Source organism: Coturnix japonica, chromosome 4 (genome assembly GCF_054131305.1).
Source record: "Coturnix japonica strain WE chromosome 4, WE-NBRP24, whole genome shotgun sequence".
Lineage (NCBI taxonomy): Eukaryota > Metazoa > Chordata > Aves > Galliformes > Phasianidae > Coturnix > Coturnix japonica.
In genome coordinates, this window is record NC_140666.1 from 26,382,204 (window position 1) to 26,406,728 (window position 24,525).

Sequence of the window (24,525 nt, forward strand, 5' to 3'; positions counted from 1 at the left end):
CTTGTTGAAGGGCTGACCTTAGGGATGAGTGAGAGGCTCTTACAGAACCTTTGTTCTGGCTTTCTCCCCACTTTTCCTGTGAGCAGGCCCATATGCCAACCTATTAAACCAGAGATACGCTGTCTTGATCAGACTACCACTGGCATTTTGTATGAGAGAGCTTGTTATTGAAGTCCTCAGAGGACAGAGTATTGTGTTCTACAAATAAAAACAGGAAACAGATGGCACTAGTTTCAAAAGTTAAGTGGTTTTTAACTAGTCCAGTGTCTAATTCTCTTGTATAACTACAAAAATATTACATTTTTATCTTTGTAAAGATCAAAAGAACAACTTTGAAGCACTTAACAGGCACATGCAGTCGTGCATTTTAATAGGTGACAGACCAAATGTATCCATACGGTAATGGGACTGACTTGCTGATTTCAAATTCCTGCACGTATTCTTGTAGTGCATAAAGCCTAATGACTGCTCTGTTTTTGTGCTTTTTTAAATTACTACTACTGTGGACCCAAGGTTGCCCCAAACACACTGCAGACATTAAGAGGGGAAATGTCTGAAAACCAGAGCTCTGAGAGAGAGCCTGATGAGGATACATTGCATGGTGGGGAGAAAGCCTGAAGAGCTGCATGTCTCTAACCTAAGCTCATTATGTCAGCACCCACCACATTTTTGGGTCAACACACGTAATTGTGGATATCCATTTTACCTTCCTGAAGGAGATGAGAAGTAAGGCCATAGCATGCCTGGCTTAAGTTGGTACAAGTTGGCTCTGAGCTCCAATGTGATATCTTGGGCAGATTGTGTTGATTGTCATGTTGCTGTGACAGAAACCATAGTGCTGCCCAGCAGCTGGTGGAAGTGCAGTGTGCCAGCTGCTGAAAATTCAGCAAACTGTCTTCCAGTTGTAAAATTTATTCTGAGAACTGTTTTCCAATGGTGTGATTTATTCTGAGGGCAGAAGGAGCTTTTTTTCCAAAGCATTCTGGGATGCAGATATTTTAGGATTATGGTTGAGCTAAAGCTTGCTCTTATAGAAGATGCTGACTTTTATCAGCTTGTCTGCGAAATATCTGCTTCTGCTATCCTCAGATGTAATGTTAAAGTATGTCTTGCTACCATTTCTCATTGCCCTTTTCTTCAAGCCAAACCCCATAATATTTTAGGGGAATGCCATGGTGTGTATGATGGATCTTCTTCCATCTGTTTCTCTGAGATGATAAGGCTTTCCAGGACATGGGTTTCTACTTTATTTGCCTGATCTTTATGCTGCATGTGTGTTTGTTTGTTTGCAAGGAATCTCACTTTGTAGTTGCCTTGATTGAAAAGCATCCCTTTGGCAGTGGGGGCAGAAATAAAAGGCATAGTTGGGATACCCCTGTTCCTGGGACGGGTAGTACCCTTCCTCTGCATTCCCCATTTTTCTTTGCAAGTAGATCATCTATAAGTCACACTAACACAACGTGCTTTAGTAATCAGACAACACAGTCTTAATTCAATGACAATTGAGGGGGAATGAAGCAACTTCACTACCTGGCTTGCTCTTTAAAAATGCAACATGGGCCTGGGCAAGGCTGGTTCTTGAGAAGGCAAAGGAAGATCTGTTCCTTATCTCCACTCCTTTGACTTTTTGTTTCCTGGTTTCAGTGTTCTGCAATGTTTATCAAGGTATGTTTTGGCTCTGCATCCACCTGAGTGAAAAATGGCAGATGGAGGAGGCAGCCGCCCAGCAAAGCTGGCATCTTGCCCTTGAGTGCGCTAGTGCTGTCAGACGGAGTGCCTGCCTCCTTCCTCCAGACGGGTGCTGACACAAGCCTCCCTGTGCATGGCCACAGGAGAAAGCTCAGCAGGCCTGGAATGGCTCTCTAGCAAGGGGAGGGATTATTGGGCCTTTTTGTTAGCTTTGGCAGCGCTTATGCTTGTTCTGCAGAAGCCAGAAGTATCATGGAAAGCAAATGGAAAGGGACTGTTTTCTGACCAGTTCCTTTTCTGGGTGATGTGGGCTTCTCAAGGGACTTCCTGTGGGGTACAAATGGGAGAGAAGTGCACGAAGATGTCCCTTCACTACTGGCAGGCTGTTCTGTAGGAGCTGTACAGAGCCAGAACAGGTAGGAGCACTCCCTCCTCCCTTATTGCTGACAGCAGCAGTGGTGTTGGTGCTGTCCTGGTACGTGGTGAGGCATATGGGCTCACAGCTTTCTGCCTAGCAAGCTGGCTCACTAGCTCCTTGCATGGCTCCCATGCAGGAGCAGGGCTGCTTGGTGTGTACTTCACAGTGGGGAGTGTAAAGAAAACTTATTTTCTGGGGAAATTTAGACCTTACTCAAGTTACAGAAAAGTTTAGCACCCTGATCTATCTGTAGGTGTCCTTGTGTATTGCAGGGGGATTGGACTAGATGGCCTTTAGAAGTCCCTTCCAACTCAAATGATTCTATGGTGATTCTATGATATCTGACTAGCAGGGAAGAAGAGTGCAGCCAGCCTTTGACCTATCTATCCCATCTTCCACTATTTCCTTTTTGTTCGCTTTTGTTAGTGACTTTTAACAGATAGTATTCAAGTGGAAGGCTGCATAGACACCACCATCATGGATGGAGACATATGTGGAGTGGAGTGAATGCCAGGAGGGAAGTCCTCCCACCAGAGCGTCATGTACTTTAATGCTGTGCATGGCTTGTGGATCCCAGAGATGAGCTGGGAACAAAGAGCACAAGGAACCAACCCAGGGAAATAAAGAACTCTGAAGGGCTGATTTTAAAGTACATTTGCTGAGAGTCTTAATCATGTAACAGGAAATTAATTTAAAATGATGTCATAATAATAGCACGTGAAAGGAACACGAACATAGCATAACTTGTATAAACAGAAAGGGATCTGTGTGCTGACACTTGTGTAAGTGCAAAGCTGAAAGACAGGCAGGTGTGCAGCCTGTGGGCCAGAGGATGTGGAGGGCTGGCTTTCAGGCCCCAGGAACAGAGCTCTGCTTGTGCCCACAAGTGCAGCCCTTGTGGGAAGTTAAGTGCTGGGGGACATCTAACCTGGTGCTCTTTCCTTTAGCAGAAAAGGTTTAAGATTTTGTTATCCTGTGGTTAGATTGATTCAGAAGTAGTCCTGTCCTGTGATTACAGTGATTTTCATAGAATCATAGAGTCACAAGGTTGGAAAGGACCTACAAGATCATCTAGTCCAACCATCCTCCCATCACCATTGCTACCACAGGTCACTAAACCAGAGCTTGTATCTCCTCCTCCAGATGGCTCTTGAACACTGGCAGGGATGGTGACTCCACCACCTCCCTGGGCAGCCATTCCAGCACCTGACCACTCTCTGAGAGAAAAAGTATTTCCTCATGTCTAATCTAAACCTCCTCTGGCACAACTTGTGACCATTTCCTTGGGTCCTGTTTGTTGCCTGGGAGAAGAGGCCAAACCCCTCTGAAGATCTAAAAAAGCTGGTTTGCAAAAATTATGCAAATACAAAAGAAAACTATAGAAATAATCCAGAACCATCACTTTCACGGTATAGAAGAACTTGGGAAGAGCAGGCTAGCTTTTGTCTAATTTAAAAACGCGGTGTTCAGACAGCAGATAAATCTGCCTGCCCTGAAGAAATTGCTCCTGACATTCTAAAACAAGGATTCGAGATGGTTGCATTTCTTCTTTCTGCAAGTCACTGTCATGTCTCGAATACCTGACAGCAGCAGAGACAGAGGGAGGCAGCAGCTGAACACAGCCTGAACTGCCCGTGTGCAATAGATCTTGGCACTGTCTTTTTTCAAGTGAATAGAAAAACCTTGATAGTATTATGGTTTATGTGGTATATGATAATAATCTGATTCATTTCCTGCTCAGATTCTTGCCCAAATGTTAAGTCTAAATTTTGTTGTTGTTGTATAAGAAGCAGTTAAGGATGTATCTCTGCATCCTTGCATGGTATTTCTCATCTCTGTACAGGAAACAAATTCTAAATGGTTCTGCTGCAGCTTGATCCCGTGTCCAGGAATGTTTCTCTTCAACAACTCTACCAACAAAAAAAGGAGCACTTTTTAAATTGTATCAAGGTAGGATGAGGTGCATGTACACACTCCCCTCTCCGCTGAGGATGTACATCAACATTTGGGCCTTTCCTGCAGTGAAAGGCCCCAGCACATTTCCCTGTGCCCAGCCTTGGATCAGGGAAGCCTTCTCTCCTTGTAGGAAATCACAGTGCTAGGATGCTACATCCTTGTTTCCTACCACCGCCTGCTTGTCCTAGTTGGGCACAGGGAACCTTTTGCTGTTTGCAGGATGCCCTGGGAAGTGCTTGGAGCAGTCACACATAACTTGGTGTGCTTGCACGCACTGAGCAGCACTCTAGGTGAGTCTCCTGCTGGAGCAACAAATTGGGGTGATGCTGATAACACAGCTTCCTGTGTTTGCTTATTAAAACGTAAGGTACAAAAGGAGCTGAGTTGTTTAGCTTTTCCTCACAGGCAGCTGCTTTGTGTTGATGCAACTTCCTTGGGAGGCAAAAAATCAAGAGGAAAATTCAGGCTCTTTTCCTGTTGAGTCATGCTGATGCAACTATTCCAGAAGACAGAGCTTTCTGTGTTGTTAGTGTCGGCCTTTGTGTCGTAGTCTTCAAACCTTCTACATGCTACAGCTCTGCTAGGGCAGCAAGTCTGCTTCGTACTTTTCTGGCTGAAGGCTTCTGGAAAGGATAAGAGCAAGAGAATGGGAAAAAAAAGCCTGTTTCCTTGATGGGGCAGTCTGAAAGTCTGGCTGTGGTAGTATGCAGCCACTTGCACAATGTTATTGCACTGTGCCACGGTGGCAAGGCAAGGGCATTGCAGAACGAAAATTAGGGGAATCTGTGCTTCTGCTTTTCAGCTGTGTCTGCAGATTTGGGAGGGTATGCCCGACAAGGAATACGGTGGAGTTAACATAGCTTATTTTACATTATAATGTTCCTTTTTATTTTTCTTTTCTTTTCTTTTCTTTTTTTTTTTTTCTGTTTTATCTTTCTTTTTCTTTTCTTTTGTAGTTTGAAGATGAATACGTGAAGCACGGTGAAGCACGTTAAAGCAAAGGCACCAGCGATGCATGCCAAGTCTCTGCTCCCAGACTTATGAACAGATGCCAAGCCTCCTGCTTCCAATTACACAACCCTTCCACCTCTTGCTCCAGAGGCAACATGCACAGGTTTGACCATCTCTAGGGGGACAGGAGGGTGCTGCAGGCTCAGCCCTGCTGCTGCTGGCAGTCGGGTGCAGCTCATCTGGTGAGCACCAGGAAGCAGCCCTATGCAGGTTACAAGACATTTCTGCTAATGCTGCTGGCTGGCCAACAGCCTCAGGGACTTCCTCCCTGTCCTGCTGACTCGGCATTTTCTTCCAAACTAAGCTATGGGAGGGTGTTGCCTGCCCTTGGGGAGGCCCCCCCTCCATGCTCTTGATTATCATTTCTTAGTCTCCTAAGCAGAACAGCAGCACAAGAGCGGTTCGGACCATGGATACTGCCATGCGGGTGGAAAGGGAGAAAGGGGGGGACTGGCTGCATGGTCATCTCAGGTGAGACTGTGGAGTGGGTGCAACTGAAAGAAAGAGATCTACCTGTGGAGTTTAAGCATCACACTGTCAGGATGAGAAGAAGGCTGCAGCAGCTGGAGCCTGCTCCTCAGTACCTGAGGACTAGCATTGCTTGGTTCGTGGCTTTTGACCAGCACGCCTGTTTCTGTGTGGTTCTGTCCCACACAGAAGCATAAACATGTTTTTCTATCAGCTTTGCTTCACATCCAGCTAATACGTTCTCCTAATACATCCTGACTTGCCTGGTGGAAGCAGGCTGTAGCCAGAGACTGCCCCCCACCAGCAGCAGGTATGTGGGTCACGGTGCTGGAACTGGTGTCAGGGAACTGCCTGTGGTGGGAAATGGGTGCTGCATGCACTGCTGTCAGATGCGTGGTGACATCTAAAGCTTCAGAAACAGTATCCGCAGCTCTGTCTCAGCCCCGCGTTTCTTCTAACAAAGACTTGTGTAGGGTCTTTGCTCTCTGCAAGAGCATAGGCTTGCTGCAGCTTTGTGCCCTTCTGCTGGGAGAAAGCAGTGGACTGGCAGGGGTACATACCTGCTTCAAAGCACTGCAAGGAGGGAGGATAATGATATCTTCAAGTTGAGTATGGAAGAGGAGAGAAAGCACTCACAAGATCCAACTTTGTTCAGTGCAGTTACTCTGGAGAAAAAGCAGGTGAAGTGTATTCTTGCTTTAAGACGGGACTTGATTCCCACTTTGATTTTGAAAGAAGTTGTCTCTGGCTGATGCTGTGGGAGGCAGCTGCTGGTTTCTAGCCTCTGCAAGGCAGTGTGTAGGGGACAGTTCTGGCATCCTCAGGCTGTTCCTGCCTTTGGATAACCTGATAAATCCTGACAAATTGATGTGGAATGTGAGAGAAGTCATGTAGAATTTGTTTCCCCATTCATAGAAACAAGCAGAAAATCTACTCTCATTTCTTGGCTTTTTAAGCTGTTCGGGAAGGGTCCTAAGGGAAGAATGGCAGGCTCCCTCTAGCCTTCTTCTTCTGGAAGAAAGTGGAAACTTAGGCCTTATCTCATACTCTTGCGTGTGATCTACGTCTCTCTATTATCACCCTATGCTCTCTGCACAAGAGAAACCCCTGAGGCCCAGGGTAGAAGTGTGCTGAGAGCAGGCTGAGCTTGAGCCTTGGGAAAAAGTTGGTGCTGATGGGAAAAGAAACAACAGCTAACCCTTACTTCACATCTCTGCAGGTGCATGGTGGTGATGTCAAAGCAGGTGAGGAATTGTTATGTGCTGAATGAAGTACAGGGCCTCTTGTATTAACATTTTTAGATGTTTAGATAACCCAAAGTCCTCCCTGTTTGAAAAACAAGGGCCATTCTGCTGAGAGGTATGAGAGGAAAGAGACAGCTTTTGGGAACCTCATGGCATCTCCTCACCGAAATGCTGCGCCCTGCAGCTTTCTCCATCCCTTTTCCAGAGCAAATGTTGTTATGCTTATCATCCATTTTAAGGAATGATACAAATCCAGTTAACAACTCCCCAGTGCATGCCAAGCAAGAAATATCAAAAGTAGAAAGATAGGGAGCAGAATTCTGTTCTTCCTCAAAACTATTTCTGCACCTAATGCTGCAGGAAGTGATTGGGAAAGAATAACTTGTGCAAAATAGTTGCATCAGCCTTTCCAGTGCTGAGAACTGACTGTCAAGAGGAGAGAAATCTGCTTCTGAATTTCAGCTTGCAGAGAAGAAGGTGCACGAACAACTGGTTCTCATCTTTGTGTCCCCATTCAGCAGCAGTAATAGAAAGCAGAGTCTGAAGGGCAGTGTCATGCATGGTGGGCAATCATGAGTCTTAAGAAGCTGTGGCCAAGTAGTTAAAGAGCACTGGGAAGCTTTCAGCATAAACTTTTGTCAGAGGAGTACAGACAGAAATATTTTGTAGCTCCAGACCTTCCATAGGGTTTACAGCCCTTGTTGTAATTGCAGATATGAGATGACTACGTGAACCATACAAGATCAGTATACGAAGAAAGAGAAATTAAACTTGCAGTACACAACGCGTAAGTATTTACTCTTGGCAGATCCAGGACTGGGGGATGCTGTTTTTCTGCAGTACCAAAGCTGTTTTCAGCAGGCTTGTAAGCTTTAATAAGTGATTTATGTTCTTTTGTAACCAACGGTGAAATGTTCTTGGGCATCAAGGGCAGGAAACATAGCCCCTCTGTAAATTAAAATCAGTATTGTTCTAATTATGTTAGCTGATGGTGTGATGGCAGTGTCTAACTCTTATCTGTTCCCAGCACTGATTTACTGTAAAGGGAAGTAGTTGTTGGATTGGGTATCAGCTTGTTTAGCCTTTCCGATAAAGAAAGTAAATTGTTTGCAGAGTATTTAAAAGGGTGTGCCAGGAGTGCACTCAGCTTTGCTATTTAGAAGCCCTGAGGCTCTGCTGTGGGAGACCCCAGGATCTCTTCAGCAAGGTTTGCCACACGGTAAGCCCTAGAATATGAAAGAGCTGGCATGGACTGCAAGTCAGTCCCATGCCTTTTTTGGTTTTTTGGCTTGTGAATTCCTGGTAGCAGTACCTATCTGAATGACAGACCAGTGCTGCAATGGGTGTGATTCTAACTGTCTTTCCCTGCTGAGGACTGAGACATCCCATTGTAGTTTGTTCCTGAGAGAAGATATAATACTAAAGAGTGAGGAGGCAGGGGCTGTAGTAGATGTCTGTATGAAGGAATTTAGAATGGCCCTTATGGCTGCTGAGACATTATGTGGCTGTAACTCTGGGACAAATAGTTTCCCATGTTTTCAAGCTTAGGCAGCTGAAGAAGGAGAGAAAGTTAAACATCACTGGATCTCTTACAGATAAAATTTGAATCTGAACTTCCTAATAAAATTAAACAGGATTTTAATTGTTACCAGTTGCTATCCAAAAACAAGCTCAAAACTATCTCCTCTCCTTTCTGTTATCTACAGCAAAATGTTCAACCAAAGTAAACAGAAACCAACAACTAAGCTGATGTGGCAAGCGTGGCTGATCTACACAGCCTTGGCTGCATACCTCTCTGAAGAACAAACCCTGAGACAGGCCTGTCTCTCATGTGATGCCACTCAGTATTGCAACTGCTCTTCCATGGGTTTGGACTTCATTCCCTCGGAGCTCACAGGCAAAATCACAGTGTTAAACCTGGCCCACAACAGGATAAAGCTGATCCGGGCACACGATCTGCAGCAGGCTGTGAACCTGAGAGTCCTACTGCTGCAGTCCAACCAAATCAGCTCCATAGACGAGGACTCGTTTGGCTCCCAGGGGAAGCTGGAGCTCCTGGACTTGTCAAATAACAGCCTGGCTCACTTGTCCCCAATGTGGTTTGGGCCCCTTTTTTCACTCCAGCACCTCCGCATTCAAGGCAATTCCTACAGTGACCTGGGGGAAAGTTCCCCCTTTTCAAGCCTGAGCAACTTGAGCTCCCTCTATCTGGGCAACCCACAGTTCTCTGTCATCAGGCAAGGAAACTTTGAGGGCATTACGTTTCTCAACACTCTGAAGATCGACGGTGGCAACCTCAGTCAGTATGAGCCTGGAAGTCTGAAATCGATTAGGAAGATAAATCACATGATCATAAGCATAAGAAGGATTGATGTGTTCTCAGCAGTCATCAGGGACCTTGTGCACTCTGCTGTTTGGTTAGAAGTTAGAGAGATCAAATTAGATATTGAAAATGAAAAACTGGTTCAGAATTCTACTCTTCCTTCAACAGTACAAAAACTTACATTTAATGGTGCTTCATTCACTGACGAATATATTAGCCGAATAGCAGTGTTATTGAAGGAAATCACATCTTTGAGAGAATTAGAAGCAATAGATTGTGTGCTTGAGGGGAAAGGAGTGTGGGATACAAAAGAAATCGCACGAAGTAGACTAAGTTCTGTTGAAACAATTTCCATAAAAAATTTGACTATTCAGGATTTTTATCTGTTCTTTGACCTGGAAGGTATAGAGACACAAGTAGGTAAGCTGAAAAGACTCAGCATTGTAAGCTCTAAAGTCTTCATGGTACCGTGCAGACTGGCACGGTATTTTTTATCACTGTTATATCTTGATTTCCATGATAATTTGCTTGTAAATAATCGCTTAGCTGAGACAATCTGTAAAGATGCATGGCCTTCATTACAAACTCTAAATCTAAGTAAAAATTCCCTGAAATCCCTAAAACAGGCTGCCACATACATAAATAATCTACACAAACTGATTAATCTTGACCTCAGTGAAAACAATTTTGGTGAGATTCCAGACAAGTGTGAATGGCCTGAAACCCTGAAATATCTGAATCTCTCCAGCACTCAAATTCCCAGGTTAACACCTTGCATTCCCTCAAGTCTTGAAGTGCTGGATGTTAGTGCTAACAACCTGCAGGATTTTGGACTGAAACTATCATTTCTCAAGGAGCTTTACCTGACAAAAAACCATCTGAAGACCTTGCCTGAAACCTCAGCCATTCCTAACATAGTGGCCATGTCGATCAGCAGAAACAAGCTCAACAGCTTCTCCAAGGAAGAGTTTGAGTCCTTCAAGCAACTGGAGCTGCTGGATGCCAGTGCCAATAACTTTATCTGCTCCTGCGAATTCCTCTCCTTCATTCACCATGAGGCCAGGATAGCCCAGGTGCTTGTGGGATGGCCAGAAAGCTACATCTGCGACTCTCCACTGGCGGTGCGAGGGGTACAGGTTGGGAGTGTGCATCTGCCACTGATGGAGTGCCACCGGTCCCTCCTGGTGTCCTTGATCTGCACCCTGGTGTTCCTGTTCATCCTCACCCTGGTGGTCGTTGGGTACAAGTACCATGCAGTCTGGTACATGAGAATGACCTGGGCATGGCTCCAAGCCAAGCGCAAGCCCAAGCGAGCCCCCGCAAAAGACATCTGCTACGACGCTTTTGTCTCCTACAGCGAGAACGACTCCAACTGGGTGGAAAACATCATGGTGCAGGAGCTGGAGCAGGCATGTCCGCCCTTCAGACTGTGCCTCCATAAGCGGGACTTTGTGCCCGGGAAGTGGATTGTGGACAACATCATTGACTCCATTGAGAAGAGCCACAAGACGCTCTTTGTGCTATCAGAGCACTTTGTGCAGAGTGAATGGTGCAAGTACGAGCTGGATTTCTCACACTTTCGCCTCTTTGATGAGAACAACGATGCGGCAATTCTCATCCTGCTGGAGCCCATTCAGAGCCAGGCGATCCCCAAGAGGTTCTGCAAACTGCGGAAGATAATGAACACCAAGACCTACCTGGAGTGGCCTTCTGTTGAAGAGCAGCAGCAGATGTTTTGGGAAAACTTGAAAGCAGCTTTGAAGTCATAGGACAAGTGAGGAGCTCCTGTTTCAGTTTACTTCCAGAAAGCATATTTATATTTATTTACAAATACATAAGATTATATATCTATATATACACATCTATATGTATGTTGCGTATATATATTCTGTGTATTTTTATTATGAGTTGCACATGTTTATTGAGTCTTTTGGTAACCTGAAGTTGTCTCTGGAAGGATAGAGTTATATGTGACTTTGTCAAAGTTTGTGATGCTGGAGGAAGGGGAACATAAATGATTGTTTCTGTCTATTTCCACAATGGTTAGTGCTTTTTCCTTCTAAGAAATTTAACATTTTAACTTTTTATGTCTGGTGAGAACTGGTTTTCCTGTGGATGGATAAAACTGTCATGTTACTAAATGAAAAAGAGCAACTTCAGGCTTTTTGGTGATTTTATGCTCTCATCTTCCAAAATCCTTGCCAGTAGCAGTGATATTTGGGAGCGGTGCTGGACTTTAGATAAGTTTCTAAATCAATTAGCTGATCTTTGTAGTGTTTTTCTATACTCTTTCCTACTGTTGTCATATCACTAATTCCTAACAATTCCATTGTAATTGACGGCCAATAATAAAAGCCAAATGCTTCAATAGTCCCATGTCAGTTCCTCTCCTTCCACTTTCTTTATCTGTGCCATCAAGGTAGAAGGCAATTAAAATTACCTTATGAGGAAAGACTGAGATTTTATGTCAAAATATGCCTCTGAAGCCTTACCAGTGCTGTGCAACACAGGCAGCACTGAATACATACATCTGTCACAAGTCTGTCTTTCTGGGTAATTATTCTGGAGTCTGTACCCCATGTACAGAGTGGGTTTTGCACAGTACTTGTTAAGGAAGCATCCTTGTCTAATGCCACCTTGTACAATGACTGTGGTGAAGTCCATGGGCATTAAATCAATGTCTGTGTTTCTTTCTCATGCTTCTTTCTTCCTATAAAGGCCTACTTCTCACTTTGTTGCTACTGTGCATTCTTCTACCTGCCCTGAGAAGTTTTCTGGCCAGGTGTTTCTAATGAATGGGCTAGATGTTGTTGCAGGCAATTACTTTGCGATGAAATGTCAGAGCATTGGTATATGGGCTGAACAATATCTGAAAAATAGGGATATTTGCTTAAACGTGTGTCTTTGGGTGTGTATTTGTATGTACTCACGTATACTTGTATATGTATACGTATGTAGTCATGCTTCTGTGTGTGTGTGTTTGAATATGCACGCACATTAGATTACAGTCTCTGTGGGTGTAGCATGGTGCATACCCTGCTTTCAGTTCTACTTTTTTGACGTAATGACTTCTGTAGGGTTGGTCCAAAGTCTGCATTTTTCACTTCACTCTGTTGGATCAAAATAGTGCAAGGGCTAGTCAAATCTAAACTCCTGGCAAGTGACTAGTGAATCATGTGGTAGCAAACACTGAGCATAGATGAAATTGACTGGGAGGCTGCGTGTCTAGAGGTAAGGAGGGAAACAGATGTTTAAGAGACAGTCAGGCAGAAGTAGGTGGATTTGGCTTTGTGGTGTGCTCTTACCGTAGATCCACATTTTATGGACTCGCTCATTTGAAGAAGACCAACAGCATTACTGATTTTGTGCCAATCAGATCCTCCACATAGGAATTGCCCTACAAACATAGCTGAATCTGAGAAGTGAAGTGGGAAGAAAACAGCCACATGAGAGGAAGCTGGGTGAAGAGAAGTCATCAAGAGAGAGAAGAAACATAAAGCAGGATAAGCAGTATGCAGGCACTCGAGGTGGAGCACCAGGGAATGGTTTCTGCACAGAGGTGAGTTTGCAGGCAGATGGAGGCTGGAGGTTCAGAGAAAGAGAGGCTGTGATGCTATTGTGAGAAGTGAGGAGGGTGTACTGGGGCAGTCTAACCTCTGCCACCAAGTCTTCCTCCTCAGCACGGGAGATTCAGCATGCTTGGGTGCTGGGGAGGGGCCACCACCAGGAGGGCATAGTGGGAAGGGATTTCTGACGGCTAGCAGCAGTTGAGCTGGTAGGAGCAATTACAGGTAGCCGGCAGGGCTGCGTGGCAGGCAAGTGGTGATTGGAACTCTCCCCTGGGAGTGCAGTCAGCAATGTCCTTCAGGAAACAGGGATGAAGTGAAGCAGCTCATGAAAAAGAGACAAGTTGGGTCAGGCTGTGTCACTTGTGCTCAGTTTCCTCTTGGAAGGATGCCTTGTGTGTGCTTTGTCCCATTCATGTGTTGTCCCATTTATTTGTACATCACTGCCAGATGCCCAGGGAAGAATAGATATTAACATGAGCTGCTTTTGTTTTAGGAATCCAACTAGAAAGAGCTCAGTAAGCAACAGTTTCAGGACAGTGGGATGAACTAGCTCCTTACTTCACTCTGTCCTATCACACATCGCCTTACATATGTGAGTGTGTATGTATATACGTATATACGCTATTAATGCATTACTGGTGAGTGATACCCAGGATGTACTTAACACATGCACAACTGAATGGGAGGCAACAATTTCCCAGTCTACCAGTGGATTGATCCATGTTGCGTACTGTAACGTTTCTAGAATTTAATACCCCTCTTTTACCTTGATGCCTTTTCCCAAGCTATAATCAATTTGCAAGCTATTTGCATGCAGCTACGTTTACCTTTAGCATTTATTAGCATTTACAGAACCTTACTCTGTTGACACTCATGGTTTTGTTGAAGAATATATTCACATACTTCTACTGTTTTGGGCTAGGAAGGATAAGCTTGAATGTGCCTGGGTTATCTTTGTAAACCAGAAACACTTTGAGAATTTAATTAGTTACAGTGCCTTATGGTACAAGTGTTATCTGTGTAAGTTTTCACATATTACCTGTGTTTCAGCTTCTGTGTGGCTATTTTGTATCCATCACAAAAGGGAAAAAAATGATTCCTTAATAGGGTGATAAATGGACAGTGGAAATGTATCTGGATGGGTGTGGAGGGGCCTGAAAAGGAAGGGTATCCTGGAAGTCAGGAAGCCTTGCTACTAGACAGGAATGGGAAGAGAATAGCTGCAAATGAATGAGAGTAGGAATAGAATTTCTGAGAGTGCCTCATGGGACAGACAATCAAAACAACCTGGAAAAGACACTCAGGGAAGTGACAATACAGAAAAATTCCTCCTGTTCCACTAAACTGGATTTATTCCCCCCCCTCCCTGATATTAAGGAGAAGAGTTATTCAGCTCAGCTTGTGTTTCCAATATGGTACCTGTTCAGTTCCCTTTTGTTCTGCTGATTTTCAGTCTGTAAATAACCAACCTATAGATAGATTTTGATGGACTATGCTGCCAAGTTGGTTGTACTTTTTTTAAATTATTATCTCTTTTCCTAACTAATGTGCAGCTTGATACCACCTTAGGCTTGCTATTCATTTTAGTAATCCCACTTGAGTGTATTGCTTGTGAAACTGATCTATGCTGTAGCTTTTTCTCCTATGGCCTTACAGCACTGTGCTATCCAGACAGATTCACATAACCAAAGAAGCCCCATAAAAGAACCTCAACTGGACAGCAGGTGAGTGTGACTATAGATTATAACTTTGGATGGGATTCACCTGCCTAAGCAGCTAGACATCTATCCACTGGAGCTTTATTTAAGATGATGGTATAATTTCTTTTGGAGGTATACCTTATTATGTGTGCTAACAAGACAGGATGTGGATTTCCCCTAAAAGCTGTTATTTCTCTCCATTGACCTTGAAGAACATGATTAGTGACCACAGCTTGAGAGTCTGGGGAGATTATTGTGTCCTTCACTCTACATCAGAAAAAGAGATTAAAGGAAAATGCTGCAAGAAGTCCAAATGCTTGTCTTTTTTAGGTGGTAACAGATGGAAGGATCTGAAAAATGAACCACATCCCTTTCTCCTCTCTCTGTATGTTCAAACACCCTCAGCTAATTCTGCCCCTTTTGGGTGATTTTAAACATCTCTAGCTAAAATAATGCAAGTAGAACAGGAGGACTTGCCTGTATGAACTTGCCTGCTTGGGTCTGCTACTGTAAAACAGTCCAGAGTATGAATTCCAAGTACAGTAGTTCTTTTGCACAGTGTCTTAGTGGGATGACTGAAGGAGAAAGTATTCCTCTGTGGGTCAAACTAACCTTTGGGAACCAGTTCATTTGTCTCTTTGGAGATGGTTCACTCAGTATAGTACCAACCTCTCAGGCAAGGATTTTGTGACACACTGGGAAACATTATCTCATACTTTAGAAGAGCTCTTTGATCCTTGCCAAGAAAGCATGAACCAAAAAAAGGTTTTTAACTCAACATATAATAAGCATTTTTTAAGGGAAAACTGCCCTCCCTGGCTTTAAGAACTGTTATGTTCTGGTTCCTTGAAGGAACTAGCTAATGTCTCTTTGTTGGAAGTCAAGCTAGGTATTTTGGTATGCTCTATAATACGAAAAACCAAAACAAAATAAAACATGTAATAAATATAATGAAAGACATGACTGTGAGGAGAAAGAAAAGTGAAAGAGAATCTACGTACAATCATACGGGTTATCTCAAATCATTTCAATCCAGATCATGAGGAACTGGCTGTGAGGCTGGAAAGAGAAGTGGATCTGTTCCAGTCAACTGATCTGATCTGCAGGAAGCTCCTAGAACCTCTGATCCAAAGCAGAAAAAGCCCCTAGCAGAGGGGGAGGATATGGCATTAAAAAAGAAGATCTAGGAGTCAGCAAATTACAATGGTCTGTTTTCCCAGTTTAGGTTTCAGTATCGAGTATTAGACTGATCACAACATGATAATGATGACCTACACAGACATATTTATCTCCCTGCATCTAGTATGTATCTGCCTGGGATAGCCAAAGGCAGAAAAAATTAATTGAAATATATGCAGCTTTCTTTTCTGTACTGTCAGAAGTGAGATTAGACATACGTTTGAATGAATACTAAATGTGAAAGTTACCCATTTCTAAGTGGACAAAGGGTTGGATTAGTAATAATTTAACAGATATTCAGGTCTCTGGCTAAATTGGTGAAAAATATGTGCATTGAAAACAAATGAAAATGCATTGAAAACAAAAGTTTTCATAGTATCTTCAGAAAGACAGAACACTAAGGGGCACGGTGATTTAGCTATATCCAAAGTGTGGCTACTGCAAAACTAAGTAAACATCTTATATTTTGTAGGTGATTCAAAGTATAGGCAAAATAAACAACTATGCATACTTGGAAAATGTGGGCAATCTGCATGACCTTGGCTGTATACTTTCCTGAAGAACAAGCTCTGAGACAGGCCTGTCTCTCATGTGATGCCACTCAGTATTGCAACTGCTCTTCCATGGGTTTGGACTTCATTCCCTCGGAGCTCACAGGCAAAATCACAGTGTTAAACCTGGCCCACAACAGGATAAAGCTGATCCGGGCACACGATCTGCAGCAGGCTGTGAACCTGAGAGTCCTACTGCTGCAGTCCAACCAAATCAGCTCCATAGACGAGGACTCGTTTGGCTCCCAGGGGAAGCTGGAGCTCCTGGACTTGTCAAATAACAGCCTGGCTCACTTGTCCCCAATGTGGTTTGGGCCCCTTTTTTCACTCCAGCACCTCCGCATTCAAGGCAATTCCTACAGTGACCTGGGGGAAAGTTCCCCCTTTTCAAGCCTGAGCAACTTGAGCTCCCTCCACCTGGGCAACCCACAGTTCTCTGTCATCAGGCAAGGAAATTTTCAGGGCATTACATTTCTCAACACGCTGAAGATCGACGGTGGCAACCTCAGTCAGTATGAGCCTGGAAGTCTGAAATCAATTATGAAGATAAATCACATGATCATAAGCATAAGAAGGATTGATGTGTTCTCAGCAGTCATCAGGGACCTTCTGCACTCTACCATTTGGTTAGATGTAAGAAAACTAGCATTCAGAGTTCCTGAAAAAATACAACTTTTGGGAAATATGTCTTCCTCTTTGGCAGAGAAAATTTCTTTAAAACAGTGCTTGTTCACAGATGCTACTGTACCTGGGATTGTCAACATTATGGAAGGCATGCCAAAATTAACGGAGGTGGAGATGAAAGACTGTACACTCCTGGGCACTGGACACTGGCAAAAACCAATTCAGGCAAACCAGTCACAATCTTTGAGGGTTCTGACAATAGAGAATTTAACTATAGGAGATTTTTATTTGTTTACAGATCTTCATTCCGTACTTGATTTACTATCTCTTTTTAGGAAAATCACTGTTGAAAATACCAAGGTGTTTCTGGTACCGTGCAGACTTTCACAACAACTTCTGTCATTGGAGTATCTTGACCTTAGTGCGAATTTACTTGGAGATCAGAGTTTGGAGCATTCAGCCTGTCAGGGTGCATGGCCTTCATTACAAACTCTAAATCTAAGTCAGAATTCATTGAGTGACTTAAAAATGACAGGTAAAAGCTTGCTTCATCTAAGAAACCTAAATCTCTTAGACCTCAGTGAAAACAATTTTGGTGATATTCCAGATGTGTGTGAATGGCCTGAAAACCTGAAATATCTGAATCTCTCCAGCACTCAAATTCCCAAGTTAACACCTTGCATTCCCTCAAGTCTTGAAGTGCTGGATGTTAGTGCTAACAACCTGCAGGATTTTGGACTGGAACTGCCATTTCTCAAGGAGTTGTACCTGACAGAAAACCATCTGAAGACCTTGCCTGAAGCCACAGCCATTCCTAACATAGTGGCCATGTCGATCAGCAGAAACAAGCTCAACAGCTTCTCCAAGGAAGAGTTTGAGTCCTTCAAGCAACTGGAGCTGCTGGATGCCAGCGCCAATAACTTTATCTGCTCCTGCGAATTCCTCTCCTTCATTCACCATGAGGCAGGGATAGCCCAGGTGCTTGTGGGATGGCCAGAAAGCTACATCTGCGACTCTCCACTGGTGGTGCGAGGGGCACAGGTTGGGAGTGTGCATCTGCCACTGATGGAGTGCCACCGGTCCCTCCTGGTGTCCTTGATCTGCACCCTGGTGTTCCTGTTCATCCTCACCCTGGTGGTCGTTGGGTACAAGTACCATGCAGTCTGGTACATGAGAATGACCTGGGCATGGCTCCAAGCCAAGCGCAAGCCCAAGCGAGCCCCCGCAAAAGACATCTGCTACGACGCTTTTGTCTCCTACAGCGAGAACGACTCCAACTGGGTGGAAAACATCATGGTGCAGGAGCTGGAGCAGGCATGTCCGCCCTTCAGACTGTGCCTCCATAAGCGGGACTTTGTGCCTGGGAAGTGGATTGTGGACAACATCATTGACTCCATTGAGAAGAGCCACAAGACGCTCTTTGTGCTATCAGAGCACTTTGTGCAGAGTGAATGGTGCAAGTACGAGCTGGATTTCTCACACTTTCGCCTCTTTGACGAGAACAATGATGTGGCGATTCTCATCCTGCTGGAGCCCATTCAGAGCCAGGCGATCCCCAAGAGGTTCTGCAAACTGCGGAAGATAATGAACACCAAGACCTACCTGGAGTGGCCTCCTGATGAAGAGCAGCAGCAGATGTTTTGGGAGAACTTGAAAGTAGCCTTGAAATCTTAGATAGTGATATTAAAAACCAAGCCTGTAGCTGTGCTCTACTGGATTTATTTCCATCGACTTTGTCCCTTTATCTATCAGTATCCATCTAACAGGGATCTGAGCTACTGTAATTGCTGTTACTTGCTTCAAAATTATACTCTTCTTGTCTCTGTGATCATGAATTTTCTGAGTATTTTAATCTGCAGTCTTATGAAAAGCAGTTTTGCTTAAAGATTTCCTGTTGAAAAGTTTTTAGATACACAACTATCTCTTTTATATAGCTTTATCTTTGCAAAATCTTTACATAAGAGTCTGCTTATGCAGCAGATATTTTCATCCTAGCTCCCATACTGCATATATCTAAGGACTGATTCTCAATAGCGTTTCATAATCCTGGTAAGTTAAATGTTAAAAACTTTTAAAAATCACAGCAGCAAAATTTAATCTAAATACCTGCCTTCACACTGTGGTGCTTATTATTCTTTCTTAGTGAAGAGATGCTTCAGAATGGGGTCCAAGCAATTTTTTTACTTGCTTAAGTGAAATTGTTGAAGTGTTCACTTGGAGTATGTCAAACACTAATATCTATGTAGTCTTTGATTTCAAGACCATACTTTTCTCTCCGACCAAGTAGCCTTAACACCACTGCAAAATGGGTGTTCCTCACCTTTGTTCTCTCTGCAAGGTAGTCCTCAAAACCAGAGCAGCTGAAGACTTTCCCACTTCAAACACTGTTGGATGGGCCCATGTTATCTTAGGAATATGGCTGGGGCAAGGATTGTAACTGCTGAAGAAGTGGAGTAAACAGAGATACCACCACCAAGCTCTTCCTTCAGATGTAAGTTGAAAATGAAGGGGGATCTCAGTAAATACCTGTCTTGGAGACTCGGAAAGTTTCAGACAAACCTTAACAGCTTGAATCTGGTCAGCCTAAGAGATAACTACCTACTTGATCAGCTCAGTGTTTAGGCATAATGTTCTTGGGGCTGACATTTCCAGGTATGTACAGAAGCAAATCTTGAAAGCCTTCCCATGGAAATGTTTACAGTACATATTACTTCATCTGGGATTAGATCATAGAATCATAGAACAGCTTGAGTTGGAAGGGACCTTAAGGACCATCTAGTTCCAATGCTCTGCCATAAGCAGGAAAACCTTCCAGTAGGACAGGTTGCTTACAGCCCCAGCCAACCTGGCATCCACAGCTTCTCTGGACATCCTATGCCAGAGCCTTATTGCCTTCCAAGCAAAGAATTTCTTCCTAACATTTAATCTAAATCTATCCTATTTTAATTTAAAGCCATCATCACTTTTCTATCACTACACATCATAGGAAGGAGTCTCTCCTCTTTCATTTGTGTCCACTTTAAGTATGGAAGGCCATTTAGACTGTGTCCAGGCTAGTGCTTTTATTGTGTTTTGGGTCTCAGGCATCTAAAGTGTACAGAATCTCTGTTGAATGATTTGAGTATTTGAGTTTGTACATGGAAAGTCTCATCTCACAGTTAGTTTCCTTTTGTGTTAATACTTTTAGAAGGTTTTCTTCATAACCAGTTTTTCACTGAGAGCAGAAGTTCTCCTGTTCTTTGCTAGATATTTAGAAGACTGAGGAACAGCATCCCTCCATTTTATTCACAATTAGGCATCTCTGAGAGTGTAACACAAAAAGAAAGATTTATTTATGTGTATTTTTGCATATATAAATGCAAGCATATAAGGCATTACAAGAACTACTAACCTTACTAGTTCATCTGAGCAAAAAGGCCACCTGCCTTCTATGCACTTAAGATTACTCTTCCACTTGACTACGATTTATTTTATTGTATCATATCCTATTTTTAGCATCTTAAACTTAGCTTCATCTTGGTGGCTTCTGGCAATCTCTGATTTATTGATATATATATCAAGGCATAAGTAAAGATAACCTGTATTTGTTTTAGTGACAATGTAAAAATTTCTGGCCGTGTTTAATTTGTGTTTAAAAGCTACTTTACTTAGGCTATGACCGCCTTCTCTGACTCCTAAGAAGAACCGCCTAGTCTTGCATAAGCAAGACTGTGTTTCAGTTCTTTACAATGTGGCCATTGTAGTATAGAAGTCAAATGTTCAGCTGCTGAGCAGGGAAACTTATGTTCCACTTTGATATGTTTATTTAAACATTAGCATCGTACATAGTTTGCGGTTAGTGAGCATAACTTCCTCCTCCTATGTTTGAGAAGCTGGTTGTTAGAAGTTGGGCCTTTTGAGTGTGGTGACAGTAAGTCAAAGAGGATGTAGTCCTCTCCAAATAAAGTTGCTCCTTTCTGTTGGAGAATAAGGAGGAGGAAGTCATTTGAGATGCAACATGCAGTTCAGAAATTGAGCAGGCAAAATGATTTGTCCCTAAAGTCACTGAAAGGCACATGTTCTAATTCTGAACATGCATTTATTAAAATTTATTTAAAAAAGAGGAAGGGGCTCAATTATTAGAAGTTAAGCCAGTCCATAACTAACTGAAAATCAAAACAAGTGTAGGTATAAAGAGCAAAAGAGAAAAACCTTCTGCATCCCCTACTGCCTTCAGAGTACATGCAGTTAGGCAGTCCAGCATTTCCTCTGCCAACAGACTCATACCTTTAGCTACCTCTGCAATAGGAAATATTTGGCAAAATTTCAGATGGCCTTCCCTCCACAGAGAGGTCTATCTAGCTACCAAGCATGCCATAAACACTACTGCTATTAGGTCTTTCTACAAGTGGCAATGGAGCAGAGTATGTAGGAATTATGGTACAGCAGCTCTTGTAAGAAGTTAAGGGAAAAAAAGAAAAAAAAATCTAAAGGTAATCTTACTTTACCTCACATTAACAAGATGATGAAACTATTCAGGTGCTGTGTTTCAGACTTCAACGTATACAAAGCCATTATGTGACTTAAAATTCTCCTTATCTACCACACAACTTCCTGTAGTGAAAATTTCAACTAGAAGTCACTAACAGTATTTAACAATGAAACAAACTTTAAATATTGGCAGTTTCTTTTTCATGGGCACACATAATAAGAAAATAAGTACTTCTTTTCTAGCTTCTAGCTTTTCTATCTTCTCATTAAAGGCATCAATTTCTTTAAAAAAAATGCTTTCCTTGTATGCTGTACAGTCTTTCTGTAATGTGAAAAGAGGCACAGTCTTGCAAAAGAGTACATAGCACATCAGAGTTGTACCAACCAGCTATACCAAAAGCTGTCCAGTCTCTTACAATTAAGCACGAAATATGCATATTGCTGTGCACAAGAAAAGATCCAACATGACATTGTCAATAATAGTCCGACTTCTGTTCCAGATATAGGAAGTAATTAATGTATAGGACTATGCCTACAACTGGTTGTCAAGCCACCAAGTAGCAGAGCCAGCCCATGTAACCCGCGTTCCCACCTAACCTGTCATATAGGAATTTGGAGATAAAAATTACCAGTAAGTAAAACTTGGTGTCTTCCTTAGCTGAAGTTAAAGAGAAAGCATTGGGTTAATGTTTTGAAATGTCTTCAGTTCCTTTTTCTGGAGGAGTAAGATTACATTTAAATTTCCTCCTCACATACAGTTAAAATAGACTTAAAAATTATTTCAACTCAAGCAGTTTTCTACAAGTGCAGCAGCAGATCTTCAACAAATACTTCTGACACTGGAGAAAAAAATATAGTTTACTAAGAGGAGGGGAAAAATAGCAACTGTTCTGAAAGTGGGCTATGTTAAACTCATTATTTAAAGGGCTAATGCCACTGCATGGTCCTTCTAAAACTGATTCACATACTTTAAAATATTACTCTCATTATATAAATGATTTCAGAATGTCTTGAAATCAAGGAGGAAAATATAAACATACTTTTTTTTTTTTTTTTTTTTTTTTTTAGCTTGCTTGGAGTCTTAAATAAGATAAAGCCAAACAGAGCTATCATCTTCCCTAAATATAATTGCTCTTTAATAATAATAGTTTTCCCATTTATGTGATGTGGGCATCTCATCCCTCCACTGCAGATCAAAACAAGAATTAGCAAGTAATCAGGCTAGAGTTTAGAAAATCCAAATCGAAAGCACACTTGTTAGGGAAAGGATGTGGGTAACTCAATGCCATCTTCAAATCAAGCTTTTTGCCACAGTGTGGGCAAGTCTCTTTCTTGCCAACTGTGCACCAACCACACATGCATAATTAATGAAACCTGGCATCAGGTGTATTTTCAATAAACCCTTCAAATGTAAACAAGGCTTAGAACATTAATCTGCAAATGTATTCAAACCATCCACAGATAATTGTAATGACTGATTATGGATACTGCCTTGTTTTAAAACCCAGCAGTTTCAAATGTCTGAAATCATTTAGAATAGTTAGAAAAAGCAAAGTTCTGAACATCCAGACCAGTATTCATGTTTTCCTGCACACAGGAAACTGCAAGACTTATGCTCTGCAGGAGGAAGTGATTTGTAACAGTGTTCCAGCACGTATGCTGTGCCTTTCTTACTGGTTTCTGGAATGCAAAATGCTGTGCTGTTTGGTACCCCTGAGAATCAGTCACTGGGTGTTCTGCTGGGCTATAGGCTACAAATGTGCCATCTTTTGGGGAGGCTTCCACCCCTCCTTGAAACTACCTGTCACACACAGACCCAGGCGTAGACAGGGGAAATCCTTAGCAGTGTGTAGGATCCTGAGCTAGAGGACCCGACTGAGAGGATTGCGTGCCTGGATTTGCTGGGACTGGCCCAATATATAGTCAGGCTGGGCATGAAGTATCTGGAAGGCGGATCTGGGTAAGCAACTCCAGGATTACTGCTATTCTTGCTTCAGTTTATCTGTCAAAGAGTTGCATGGACTCCATTTGTCACAGAACTGAGTTATATTTCATAGTTTGATTTTCACTTTTCTGCTGCATTCTTTCTGAATGTGTGGATTTTTCCTTTTTTCTTGGCCTTTATTACTGTTGTGATTATTTTTTAAAGCAGCTTAAAAGAGGAGAAAATGGCTGTTCCATAATCATATGGAAAGGATGCATATGATTGCAGGACAGCTGGTGGGTATTTTCAGTGATCCCTTCTTCATTTGTATCCACAAATATTTTCTGCCCACAGACTGAACAGATGTCATTGGACAGATTTCTTGTTGTTATGCCAATGATGTTGTAAAGCTGTCAAGATTGGTTTAACAGGAAAAAATAAAGCCAAAAATCCATGAAAATAGTATTTGCTTAGTGTCAAGTATGCACAACTACAGTTTAAAAGATGTCAAAGATATGAATAGCAGGAAAATGAGCACAGTCATCTCCATTTACTGGTGCCAGGATTATTACCAAGTAATAATTAAATGTTACTGCAGTTTCAAGAACTTAAGCAACGGTCTGCTTGATTTTGAGAAACCAAGACATAAGAGGAAAGGGAAGATAGAACTACATAAGAACTACAGAAGAAGAACTACACAATAAGCAACTATAAATAAAAAGGACAGGAGAACAAAATTATTTTGTGAAGTGTGAAGAAGCAGCCTGTCTTGCTCACCGTGCCCACTAAGCTGTGTCCCTCAGAGCCACAACTTCACCTTTCTTGGACACCTCCAGGGACGGTGACACTATCACCTCTCTGGACTGCCTGTAGCAGTGCCTCACCACTCTTTCTCAGAAGAAATGTTTCCTAATATCCAATCTGAACCCTTCCCTGGCACAATCTGTGGAAATTACCTCTCATCCTATCATCATTACCTGGGAGAAGAGCCTGACCACCATCTTGCCACAGCCTCCTTTCAGGGCGCTGTTGGAAGTGATAAAGTCTCCTCTGAGCCTCCTCCAGACTGAACAACCCCAGTTCCCTCAGCAAAAGAGTTCAACTGTTTGTGGCACAAGATCTTCTCTCCTTAAGGGAAAGCAAGGTTAGTTGACTGCAAGAGTATCCAGTAGACCTTTTTCTCAGAAGTCCAGGGACTCAAAGATTCAGGAACTCACTTCTAGTCTTGGCAAGTGGTATCCAGAATGATGATCCCTAGCACTTAAACCAATGGTGGAAGCTATATAGTTTAAACAGATCTCTGCAATGTCTCTGTACGTCGCTCTATTGTATAGTCCATAAAAAAGCAGTGTCACATCAAAAACCATGAAGCTGTCAGTATTGACTGTGTCACAAAACC

The 24,525-nt window shown here is 42.7% G+C and overlaps 3 protein-coding genes across 6 annotated transcripts in view; all 3 read left to right on the forward strand.

The window, feature by feature from the left end:
* TMEM131L (transmembrane 131 like) overlaps positions 1–11,479 on the forward strand; it is a 76,858-nt gene extending 65,379 nt beyond the window's left edge. The window contains exons 35-37 of the transcript XR_014945218.1: positions 5,020–5,177; positions 7,500–7,573; positions 8,493–11,479. The gene's annotated coding sequence lies outside the window, so the exon portion shown is untranslated. The remainder of the gene's footprint in view (positions 1–5,019; positions 5,178–7,499; positions 7,574–8,492) is intronic.
* LOC107313061 (toll-like receptor 2 type-1) lies at positions 8,497–11,479 on the forward strand. The gene has a single exon (XM_032444347.2). It carries the CDS (start codon positions 8,497–8,499, stop codon positions 10,876–10,878), a length of 2,382 nt encoding a protein of 793 aa, XP_032300238.2. The 3' UTR covers positions 10,879–11,479.
* A 142-nt stretch (positions 11,480–11,621) lies between these two features.
* Positions 11,622–23,586, forward strand: TLR2 (toll like receptor 2). Of its 4 annotated transcripts, none has more exons than XM_032444349.2 (3): positions 11,622–12,668; positions 14,312–14,402; positions 16,030–23,586. In XM_032444349.2, the coding sequence occupies exon 3, from the start codon at positions 16,061–16,063 to the stop codon at positions 18,404–18,406; it is 2,346 nt and encodes a 781-aa protein (XP_032300240.2). In that variant the 5' UTR covers positions 11,622–12,668; positions 14,312–14,402; positions 16,030–16,060; the 3' UTR covers positions 18,407–23,586. The 4 variants fall into 4 exon arrangements, with proteins under 4 accessions (XP_032300240.2, XP_085400900.1, XP_085400901.1 ...); XM_085544774.1 differs by having other exon boundaries at positions 14,335–14,402; XM_085544775.1 differs by having other exon boundaries at positions 14,350–14,402.
* Positions 23,587–24,525: the final 939 nt, after the last annotated feature.

Bases quoted from the DNA above. Each gene is read 5' to 3' on its own strand.
- TLR2 (XM_032444349.2), top strand. From the start codon at position 16,061: ATGCATACTTGGAAAATGTGGGCAATCTGCATGACCTTGGCTGTATAC.
- LOC107313061 (XM_032444347.2), top strand. From the start codon at position 8,497: ATGTTCAACCAAAGTAAACAGAAACCAACAACTAAGCTGATGTGGCAA.